At 37.8% G+C, this 12,335-nt stretch overlaps 1 protein-coding gene across 1 annotated transcript in view; it reads right to left on the bottom strand.

Annotated features, from left to right (window-relative positions):
• The window catches only part of ATP11C (ATPase phospholipid transporting 11C), a 167,097-nt gene that overhangs the window by 65,307 nt on the left and 89,455 nt on the right, over nt 1-12,335 (bottom strand). Inside the window, exons 6-9 of the mRNA XM_043458449.1 lie at nt 5,438-5,566; nt 3,494-3,597; nt 1,123-1,173; nt 73-137 (exon numbers count right to left, since the gene is read on the bottom strand). Coding sequence (XP_043314384.1) covers nt 73-137; nt 1,123-1,173; nt 3,494-3,597; nt 5,438-5,566 — 349 coding nt within the window. The remainder of the gene's footprint in view (nt 1-72; nt 138-1,122; nt 1,174-3,493; nt 3,598-5,437; nt 5,567-12,335) is intronic.

Below are 12,335 nucleotides of genomic sequence, written 5' to 3'. Positions count from 1 at the left end.
ACTGCACCATTTATGAACATTTAGGTTTTAAAAGGCCTATTTCTAATAAGTATATCTTAAAAAAATGTTCACCATATATCTTCTTGGTATTTTTTAGTGTAGCTCCTTTCAACAAGAGATTTTCAGGTCCCAAAGACCTAAACAAAAAATGAACACAACTTATTCAGAGTCCAACTAATAGCACCATCAACTTTGGGGACATAGTTTGCTCTCACACACATCTATTTTCAAAAGATTCAGGATGCATCTGTCTACTTATACGCTTACTAACACAGGACGAGTTGAAAAATCCTCCCCTCTGAAGTTACTTAGGGCACAGCACAGATAGAAGCACACAGTACAGGAGATGCCAGCAACACACAGAGGTAAAGACATGCACAGAGGTGAAAGGACTATGAGTCATGAAAAGCAAGATAACAGCAGACAGCAAGAAACAGAAAGAAAAAGTGACTGGAAAAGACTGGAAAAGCAAATGTAAAGGAAGGAGACACATGTAAAGGTGCTGTATTTATAGAGCGCAAACCCGCCTTTGAGGGGGGGATCACTGAGCTCCTGGTGTTTAACTTCCTTCTGAGCACTGGCTATAAAGGCCAAGTGGAAAAGTTAAAATAACTGACTGGGTGATTGAAGAGGGGAAAAACACCCCTTTTTATATGAATTGTTTCATTATCAACTATTAAGCCTTTCATTTTACATAAGTCCAGCTAATTCTCCCAGCATTTTGTCTACCGTCCAGTCCCTAAATTACTCTCCCTTAAAACACTACTTTCCAGATATACTTCCAATATGGTCAGGCACTTCACAACCAAGGACAATCAATAGAGGGCATAGTATATATTTGGGAATAGTTGTCAAAGAAGTCTGGAGCTCTATAATTTTAGAAACCCTCATCATCACTTCCAATACCACCCTCTCCCAGGATACACACACTCTGAGCCGCTGCCACTACAACCCTACCAATCACAAGGTGAGCTATTTAAGACCCATCAGTGGCTAGTTACTCCAGATTTATTCACTTTTCCCCATCCCTTTCTATAAAAGAAAGTATTTAGCTATTTTAATGCGCTTAAAAGAGAAACATCCCTCCCCTGAAAGGACAGATTAAAGGAATTATAAACTAACCTGGCAACAGCTTCAAGACTATTACTGTAGATATTGATTCGGCCAACAAACCTGCAAAAAGAATATAATAGCATATGTGTCTTCTATATCTAGATAAAATCTATTTACCCCAAATATGGGAATGAATCAAAATACAAATAATGCAAAAAGAGACAAGGCAATAAACTACGAAAGCCTATTGTCTTGATTTTAAAAGAAAAAGCTAAGTTGAACCAATATGATATGTAAATTTTCATCTCGTTTTAAAAATATTACAGATTTTAAGAATGTAAACAAAGACTCTAAGCTGATTTTCAAGATCTGCTTGGCACCACCACGCATGCACACAATACCCCTCTCAACTATACTTCATATAAATAATTGGCTTCTATTTTACATTCATGTGAAGAAAGGTTTCTGGTGCTAAACCATCTTTCAAAACCATGAGTTCAGTAATTCTTTCACTTGAACATGCATCAGAATCACTGAAGGGCTTCTTAAACCACAGATTTCTAGGCCCCATCCCTAGGCTTTTGGTTTAGGTAAGAATTTGAATCTTCATTTCCCACAAGTTTCTGGTGATGTGGATGCTATTGACCTGAGATCATCCTTTGAGAAACAGCCATTAGGGAACACTTGATTGATTACCATCTTGGAAATTTTCAAGCTGTGTCTTGCAGCTGATCTGAATACTGACCTTGATCTGATCAAGTGATCAGATATATGGCTATGCACATGGTAATCTACATTTCTGAAAAATATAGTAAAAAGCTCTAAATCCTTAGTAAGAATGTTATGAGTATTTTATAACGTACATTATGATTTTTTCAGAAAAACTGAACTATTATTATGAAATACACAAAATATGAACGTCTGCATTCATTCATCATGTATTAACTGCACCATTACTATGCTTCCTAATAAGCAAGAAAAATGTGTTCCTTGTACCAAATAACATAATCAGGCAATTACAATGTAAGTGATGATTACTAGGGTGGTGGAGGTGTTAGGCTGGCCAAAAAATTTGTTTGGGTTTACTCCCAACGAACTTTTTGGCCAATCCAATATTCTGAAGTCACATACCAAGGGTACTCAATCTATTAGAGACATTAGGAATAACCTTCCCTCACTAAAAATCTCCTTCATATTTAAGGTAACTGAAAAATTTAGGAGTTACCCTATAAATATGTAAGGATCTATATTATTCTCTAACTCACAAAATCAGTCACTCCCCTTTCTGTGATTCCATGCTTCCTGAAGGCAGCGAACAGCTATTTTGCTCTGTGATCCTAAGTTCCTACTATCAACGTGGATACAGAAGAAGGGAAAAAATAAAGAAGGAATGGTAGGAAGGAGGGAGGGTATAATTCTTATAAAAGTATGAGAACTTTCTTTTTCCACTACTGGGCATTGTTATAAGCCACATCCCACTATTTGGTCCCCTTTTACGATCAACAGCGTTCATTAACAAGATGAGTACCATGGGTGATGGATGCCATCTGTAATGGCAGAAGAGAATATAATTAATTGGCTCACTTGGCCAAAAACCCATTATTCTACCCTCATTAATACCAAGCTCTAATCAACCAAACTAATCAGTAGTCTTAAAAATCAAATGCCAGAGACTTCCTTGGTGGTCCAATGACTAAAACTCTATGCTCCCAATGCAGGGGACCTGGGTTCAATCCTGGTTCGGAGAACTAGATCCCACATGCCGCAAGATGCCAAATGTGCTGTGCTGTGCTGTGCTAGTCACTCAGTCATGTCTGACTCTTAAGCTAAATAAATAAATAGTAAAAAAAAAAAAAAATCAAATGCCAAATTTTTGACAACCCACAATGACTGTTAATCAGCAACTCTACTCCAGAAAGCCTAGGTGTAGCAAAACGGAGGAAATCACACCATTTCACTGCTCCCTCAACTTAGCCATTTACTTTGGACAAGAAACAGCCTATATACAATACTTGGTTCATCATGATCCTCATAAAAAAGGATAGAGTGCCTACTAATTGCATGGTCCCACATTTCCTTCTCTCTTTACTGTTGGATGACACATAAAGTGTTTTATTTTTGTTTTAATTAACTCTGTCTAGTGCACAAGTTTGATAGCTCAGGCTTATGGGATTATATAATCTTAAAATGTGATGGACAGCCATGTCTACAAATTACAATAATAAAAGAAAAACCACAAGTGAGATGCCTGAGCCCACAATAATTTATCTTAGGCTGGTAGTGAACAAGGCTGACTTGATTCATTTGCCTGCCAGAAGGAAGGAACAGCTCATAAAAACACAAATGAAAGGAGGCTGGTAAGTGGTGGGTATTTCAATTCTGATGGCAAAGAGAAGCAAAGCCATCAGACAGCAGTAAAATGAAACCAGGTAATTCTTACTTGTAGAGGTCAGGTTGAGGCTGTTCACATTCAATTGCTGCTCTGAGGTTATCAATGGATTCGACTGTACGCAGTTCAGTGGTATCACGTACCGCATAATGTGTCTAGATGAAAGCAGAAGAAAAAACAAAAACAGCCCCCCCCAAAAAGAAAAAAAATTATAATCATACACCCACCTGATTTCAGGAACACTATGTTTTTAGTAAGAGGCTTTGGCAGAATAATACAAATACTGTACAAATGTACAGATGTACAAATACTGATGTACATCTCCAACTAGATAAACTTTGTGGTATTATTCTTAAACTATATTACAATAATTAGAAAGTGAACTCTCCTGTGAAGGGATTTCAAAGATAATGAGAAAACTAAAAGCTTTTCTTGATACTGACAGCAGAGAAAATTCCATTTGCACCATGCATATAATTAACTGAAAACCCCATGAAAAATTTAAAGCATTTTTTCCCTCCTATTTATAGAACTGTGACCTATTATTTTGCTCACCATAGTATATGGTGAAGTTAACATACAAATAAGAATTGAATCACCCTTTTGGTCATAAGAATGCTAACATTTTGCTAACAGAAAGAAAAAAATCATCAATAGTTCCCATTACACAAACAGCAAAATTAATGATCTTGAAAATGCTTCAAGTAGCTACAATTCATGTGAGGAGCAGAGAGATGATGGATCTTGCTTTAGTCAGACAGTTAGAATATTCTACTAGGGTATATTATGTACTTACTTGATTGACCCAGAACTCAAGGCAGGTTCCAATGAATCCTTTTCTAAATGATCAAAGAAGGGCTGACACAGACTCAAAGACTACACTACTTATGCCGAAGGAAAGCTGTTGCACGATCTCTGGAGAATATTATGGAATTGTCTGAGCTATATTTAAAACTATCTCCTGACGTTGAAAACCCATGTACTTTTAGCTGATTTGATCAGATTAATTAAAGTGGAAAATGAAACCACTTGAAAGTTTTCTTCTTCTAAACAACTTTGTCCCTTAGTAGGAAATCTTGAGGTAGATTTCTCAATTTTCACCTTGACATTCCCTTAAATATAACTTTGTTTTCAAATAGTTGAAATGGGACTAGTTCATCACCATGCCCCTGAAGTGGTAACAAAATTAGTTATCTAACAGGCATTTAAGTTCCTTTACCATACACTGAATCCTGGTCCTCAAGTTCAGATAGCATAAACAAGTGGAGGAAAGCCCTCAAGAAGATACATGGAGGTGAGCACATGAGTGCTCTTCCTTAATGGCAGCAGCACATAGAGGATAAATCTTCATGCCCTGTGGAACTCCGGATGATAGACAAGAACTGACCGTGCCAGAAAGTACCAGGGAAGTCAGTTATCCTCCAGTTTGAACAAATTTACTCTCACACATTTTTAATTCTTCCTAGTTGCAATAAAGCATATATTTGCCAAACTATACCCTAAGGTATTTTTTAAAAGTAATCAAGCCAATAGCTTAGATTTTCAAAATGCCAGGAATAAACATTTTTTAAAAGAGGTTATTCAACCCTTTAAAAACAAAAATAGATCAAACTTAGAGTATCTTAGATGAAGGTTAGAGTACCTTCAGATGAAATTATTTTCATAGCTATATAGTTTTAGCCTAAGAGTACTTTCATTTTAAAAGCCTAAATACAATGTGGAATGGGTTAATATCAACATGAAATGCAAACAGTGCTATAAAAATGTGGTGGCTTTTGTCTGGGGTGTGGATTTCCTCACCCAACACCACCCTTTCCCCCAAAGCTGAGTATTTGCTTAGAAGTTTCAAAGACAGTTATATAAATACTGTCTTCAAATACAAAATATCCACAAATAGGAAAAAATAAGGTAAAAGATTAAGGGCAGTGGGACAGAATATTGCATGATTACCTATCCTTAGATGAGAATATTTAGGAAAGGTTTAGTCTCCATTACCTTGCAATTAGATTCCCCATCAAGACTGGCTGTGGTAACATAACAGGTTCCATCAACTGTGCAGGATGACAGAAGAATAAGATCACAGGGAAAGGTTTCATCTGCCTGTACTTCTACTATATCACCGACCTAGTACAGAGAGAAAAGTAAGTATCAATGTTCTTAATTCCAAACAAAGCATTTATTATACCTCCAATTAAAGTCAAAACAGTAGCAAAAGACCTCTCCCCCTCTAAGGCTTAGAATGTCTCAGCATCCTATACCATGTGAAAGGTGACGAAAGAATATTACTCAACATTCATAATTCTCTTTAAGGTCACAAGGACTTACGATGCTTTCAGATTACCTTAGTATTGAACTTTAATCTCTGATACGTGATTTCATTACCCATGGACTCTTTTGCTCTCTGATGTTTTCGGCATTGGTGTTTGATAAGAGAATGACCATTATCATTTCATGACTGAATCAAGAAAATCTACACATTTTCATTTGAGTACTTCAAGAACACTGGGCAGCTGCACTCCCACTCTGCATCAGGAAAAATATTTCTAAATGCTTTGCCTTCCATGTGGTAATAGCTATTAGTGTCGGGTGACAGTTCTCTCTTCAGTGCTCAGAAAATCTCACTTAATTAGAGAGGCATTAGGTCATTTTCCAACAATTCATCTGCTATCAGTTAGTGCCCAAAGCTCAAGTAGAGAAAAAACCTAAGAGAAGAAACCATGAACGATTTCTAGTGCATAATTTAATAATGTATGAAATCAATCATAATGATTAAAACACATATCTTTACAACTTGATTTTATGTCCCAGCTCTGCCACTTAAATAAATGACCTTGGGTTAAATGTCTTTGATGATTACAACTACCTCATAGGATTGGTTTTGAGTATGAAATGAGGATACAAGTAAAGTGGTTCACAAAGTACCTGGCACAAATTCACCATCTGATAGCTGATTATTAAATTATTACTAATATCCTGCAACTACTTTACTTCGAACTTATGAACAGTCATAAAGTTTTTTAGAAGGATGTAAGAAATTATCCAGCCCAGTCCATTCCAACATTTTCCATGCCATGGCACACATAGAAAATGATAAATTAACACTTTTTTACAGCACTCCCAGATAAAGGGAGGAGGCTGCTATTGAAAGAAGACAACCCACTTTAGGGAGTCAATATCTAGCTTACCAGCTTGGACACACTGGTTATCAAACATGGAACTAATAAATGACACACCTGCCTTCCAATTGCTACATAATTTGGCAGATAAGGATGAGGATTTCAAGATCTATTCAGAAATGATTTTATTTTCTTTGCCAATTTTAATCAGTAGCCATGAACAACAGCATCAATAATGAAACTAATTTGTAAATAATATTTTATTCTCTTGGATCTTTCCTTCTTTACATCCGTAAATACTTACATTGCTACACAAAACCACAATCTATGCTTAAATACACAGAAACAAACAAAATCCTAAAGCATCTCAGAAGAAGGAAACACTCATTTAAAGGACAGAAGATTATTCCCAGGCACTGATAAATATAAACCACAATTTCTTCTACAACACTGACAATCAGCTCAGATATGAAAAGGTCTCTGCACCTGGAGTGCAAGTTAAGGCTGGTAAGATGAACTGGGGCCAGACCACAAAAGGTCTGACAGGTCAGGTTCAGGTGTTGAGGCCTCACCCTGAAGCCAAGGGGGCACCGAGAAAGGACTTTTAAAGAAAGGGAACAACATGGTTCATTTAGACAATCAACTCTAGGATTGTTTCCACTTAACTTGTACAAAATCAACAAGAGAACCTCACCATCCATTATGATAAACAATAGAAAAAGTCAGATAATCAAGGGAATTGTAAGTTTTTTGGGTTCATCAGAAAGTTGAGGTTGCAGGGCAACCAAGTTAACTGAATTTCAAAGGGTGAAAAGTCCCTCTGAGGAGAGGCAGGAGAAACTGACTCTTTCACAATTAACAAAGCACAGGAGGAAGAGATGGCTGTCATAAAAGTGCACAGGAAGAAAATAACTAGATTTTCAACCAACTGTAAAAGGCTTGGGAGGGCCCAATGTGACAGTTTCAAATCTCTGCAAGCCTCAGAAAAAAGAGGAGACCATAAGCACACATCAGTTCTTCTCTCTGAGCATCCACTGGGTGCTCACGAGAAAGGTACAGGCATACAGGTTTGACTGCAACCGTGGACCCTTCTCTCATAGGGTGCAAAAGCCACCTGTGTCCAAGAGCAAGGCAAGAAATCCTCCCTGGCAGGGTCTCAGGGACATGTAACTACTGCTAGTGGAGAGGTAGAACAAAGCCATCTACTGCTGGGGATGGACAGGAAACACCCTCATATTGAGGACCTGGTACTAATAAAAGGCAAAGTTCAGCTGCCACGGGAGGTTGGGGTGGAGACCAGGGAAGAGTGCTGAAAGTTCTACCCTGAGGCAAAGGTGCAAAAAGGCTGCCTAATAATGAAACAGAGTAGGAGAATCAAGAAACCACTCTGATCCCATCAGGAACCCTGCAAAGAATAACAAGAAAGCATAATTTACCACTGGGGGAGGAGAAAGGGCACACAGAGAGGCATCCACTGTGTCTCAGGAATGTAGGACCTGCTGAAAGCATCAACATCTACAGCAAAATCCAAAGCCAGCCAACTCCTGACCAGACTGACTCAATCCCCAACACTGACGGACTGGCTGACAGAAGAGGTATGACCACTGCAGGCCAGAAATACAGGTTACCTGCCTCGATCTCTAGCATTCTTTTTCGTGCACTGTCCAGAATTCAATTAAAAACATGAGATGCACAAAACCAAGAGAAAAATGACCTATCATCAGATTTTAGAATTAAGAAACAGGGACAGAAAATTAGCTATGAGTAAAATACCAATGTATTTACTGGAGGGATTTTCTGGTGGTCCAGTGGTTAAGACTGTGCATTCCCAATGCAGGGGGCATGGGTTCGACCACTGGTTGAGGTACTGAGATCCCTCATGCCTCGACCAAAAAAAAGTAAGTATTTATTGGAAAACACAGATAACATACATGTGCAGATGAAGAATTTGGGCATCAAGATGGAAACTTAAAAAAAAAAAAGCAAATAGAAAAGTGAGAAATAAAAAGCATGGCATGAGAGATAAAGATTTCCTTCAATGGGCTTATCAGCAGACTGGATATGACAAAAGAAATCAGTAAAACTGAAGAAACTCTTCCAATATTTCCAATGCCAAAACCCATACTCTTTCCCTTATAAATAACTATGCTTTTCCACTGGAATTCCTCAAGGCCTGCTCCTCTTCTCTATGTTTTACATCAGTTCAGTTGCTCAGTCATGTCTGACTCTTTGCGACCTCATGGACTGCAGCATGCCAGGCCTCCCTGTCCATCACCAACTCCCGGGGTTTACTCAAACTCATGTCCATTGAGTCAGTGATGCTATCCAACCATTTCATCCTCTGTTGTCCCCTTCTCCTCCTGCCTTCAATCTTTCCCAGCATCAGGGTCTTTTCAAATGAGTCAGTTCTTTACATCAGGTGGCCAAAGTATTGGAGTTTCAGCTTCAGCATCAGTCCTTCCAATGAACATTCAGGACTGACCTCCTTTAAGGTGGACTGGTTGGATCTCTTTGCAGTCTTCTCCAACACCACAGTTCAAAAGCATCAATTCTTTGGCGCTCAGCTTTCTTTATAGTCCAACTCTCACATCCATACATGACTACCGGAAAAACCATAGCGTTGACTAGACGGACCTTTGTTGACAAAGTAATGTCTCTGCTTTTTAATATGCTGTCTAGGTTGGTCATAACTTTCCTTCCAAGGAGTAAGCGTCTTTTAATTTCATGGCCACAGTCACCATCTGCAGTGATTTTGGAGCCCCCCAAAATAAAGCCTGTCACTATTATCACTGTTTCCCCATCTATTTGCCATGAAGTGATGGGACCAGACGTCATGATCTTAGTTTTCTGAATGTTGAGTTTTAAGCCAACTTTCTCACTCCCCTCTTTCACTTTTATCAAGGGGCTCTTTAATTCTTGTTTGCTTTCTGCCATAAGGGTGGTGTCATCTGCGTATCTGAGGTTACTGATATTTCTCCTGGCAATCTTGATTCCAGCTTGTGTTTCATCATGTTTTACATGATTCCATCCAAATTTCTATTTCTACCTAAAACATCTCATCTGAGCTCCAGGCTTGACAATTCCATCTGGCTATCTAATAGGAATCTCAAAATGAACATGGCCCAAACCTATTCTTCTCCCAGTCCTTTCCAACTTATTTAATAGCACCAGCATTTTGTTTAACAGCATTACTTAATACAACTAGTTGCTCAGGGCAAAATCAAGGAGGCTATCTTTATTCTTTTTTGCTCTTTTTCTCACTCTCTCCATGGAATACATCAGTAAGTCCAGATTTTATCTACAATAAATATCCTGAATAGATCCATTTAGCTTGATCACGCAATAGGAGGGACAAAGTTGTGCTTACAGCATGGACGCCACACCCAGACTTCCTTCAGTTCAAATCCCAGCTTTCCCACTTATAAGTTATGGACAAGTTTTGTAACCTCCCTATGCCTCAGTTTCATCATCAGCAAACAGGGGATAACAAAAGTACCTATTTCATAGGACTGTTGCAAAGTAAGGATTAATGAATTAACAGAATGTAGAAGCAAGTGCCTGGCATATTTATGTAACATATAAATGTTAACAAATATTTCTATTTTTATTGTTATTATCTCTTCTACTATCACCCTATATAAGCTTACATTTTGCTTATACAGCAGTAACCACCTAACAGGTTTCCCTCATTCTACTTTTGCTCATGCCTCTACTTTGCTTGGGCTTTCCAGGTGGCACTATGGTAAAGAATCAGCCCACCAATGAAAGAGACATGGGTTTGATCCCTGGGTCAGGAAGATCCCCTGGAAGAGGACATGGCAACCCACTCCAGTATTCATGCCTGGAGAATTCCATGGACAGAGGAGCATGGATGACTACAGTCCTTAGGGTTGCAAAAGAGTCGGACACGACTTAGCGACTGGGCACACACTAACTACTTTGCTTAATCTTCAAAGTTGCCTTTTTTAAAAGAGTAAGATCAAGTCACTCCCTAGCTTTGAAACCCTTTAAAAAATACCCAATGCACTGAGGATACAGAACAAGTCACTCTCCTGTTCAACAAGAATGCCCACACTCCCCAGCCAAGCCATCACTCAGACACTTTCAGTTTACAGGCATCTCTTTCTAACACAAATACTCCAGAAAGGACTCAATCAAACAGCATTTCACACAACAGCATCAACTAATGTAATTGAGAATATACCTGGCTGAGGTCAGCCAAAGATAAGTAGCCTAGTGAGAAAAGGTGGAAGATGGGGGTCCTTCTAAGGCAGTGGGGGTGACAGCAAAAACAGAAAGAGGAAATGAGAGAAAAGGAGAGAAAAGTGGGACACTTTATTTGCTTTGCAATTTCACTTCATAACCTGGGAGCAACAGATTTAATTCTATGAATCATTTATGCTGCCTTTGGTTCTTATATGAACAAAAAGTTGAGTTTCTACTAATGGTTTGGAAACTTCAGATCCTAACCACTCCAGTTCATCACAAGGCCCTCCCTTCTGGGATGTGGAAAATAGAAAAAAGAGTGGGAGAAATACAGTATATGTCAAACTTGGGTAACCCTCCCAGTCTGTGGCCTTCCTCCCATCATTATTATAAAAAGGTGTAAGATTGTTTACTTATTGCTGGGGATATGGAGAATTAAGCTTGAAATTCTGGGTATTAATAATTAAGCGGTGATAATAATTGATAAAACAATAGAGGAGAGTATCATTTTGTATGAACTCATACCACAGCCCTGAACCATTCTGTTCCACACATCTTCTTCCCTTGCGCTGAAGAATTTGGTTTCCATTAACTTTCATATTTTAATTCATATTCATATAGAAACATTCTTTTAACAATAACACAAAATTGACAAACATTTTTGGAAGATTAACATAATTGACAAACCCTTAGCTACAACCAAAAAAAAAAAAGACTCAAACATCTAAAAAAAGAGGAAATCACAACTGACGCCAGAGAAATAAAAATTATATGATTATACGAGACTACTATAATTACATGCCAATTGATAAGTACCTAGAAACATACAACCTACCAAAGGTGAATCACTGAGAAATAAAAAAATCTGAGCAGATCCAAAACTAGTGAGAAGACTGAAGTAGGAATCAAAAATCTCACCCAAAAGATAAGCCCAGGATTAGATGACTTCACTGGAGAATGCTACCAAGCATTTGAAGAAGAAATAACAATCCTTCCTAATCCTTCTAAAGAATCAAAGAGGTAGGAACACCTCCAAACTTATTCTGAGACCAGCATTACCCTGATATTATCACCAGAAAAAGGCACTGCAAGAAAACTACATACCAATTTCCTCAACAAATAATGATACAAAAAAATCTTAAAATACTAACAAATCAAAAATCAGTAACATTAAAATGATCATGCTCTATGACCAAATAAAATTTATTATTGGGATCCAAGAATATATATGAAAATCAATCAATATAATGCAGCATATAAACAATGTTTTGCATGATCATCTCAGTTAATGAACAAAAGACATTTAGCATAATTCAACACTCTTTCATGATAAAAATATATAATAAAATAGGAAGACAAGTAAATGATCACAACCTAATAAAAGTCCACAGCTAATATCACACTAAATAGGCAAAGACTAAAACCTTTATCTCTAAGATCAGAAACAAAGCAAGGATGTCCACTCCAGAACTATTATCAATCATTGTACTAGAAGTTCTGGATAGAACAATTAGACAAGAAACAAAAAAGGTATACAAATTGGGAAAGAAGTAAAATTATCCTTATTTGCA

The sequence above is a fragment of the Cervus canadensis genome, chromosome X (assembly GCF_019320065.1).
Source record: "Cervus canadensis isolate Bull #8, Minnesota chromosome X, ASM1932006v1, whole genome shotgun sequence".
In the NCBI taxonomy this organism is placed as follows: Eukaryota; Metazoa; Chordata; class Mammalia; order Artiodactyla; family Cervidae; genus Cervus; species Cervus canadensis.
Note: the sequence above shows the minus strand (reverse complement) of the source record. Positions and strands in the feature narration are given on the sequence as shown.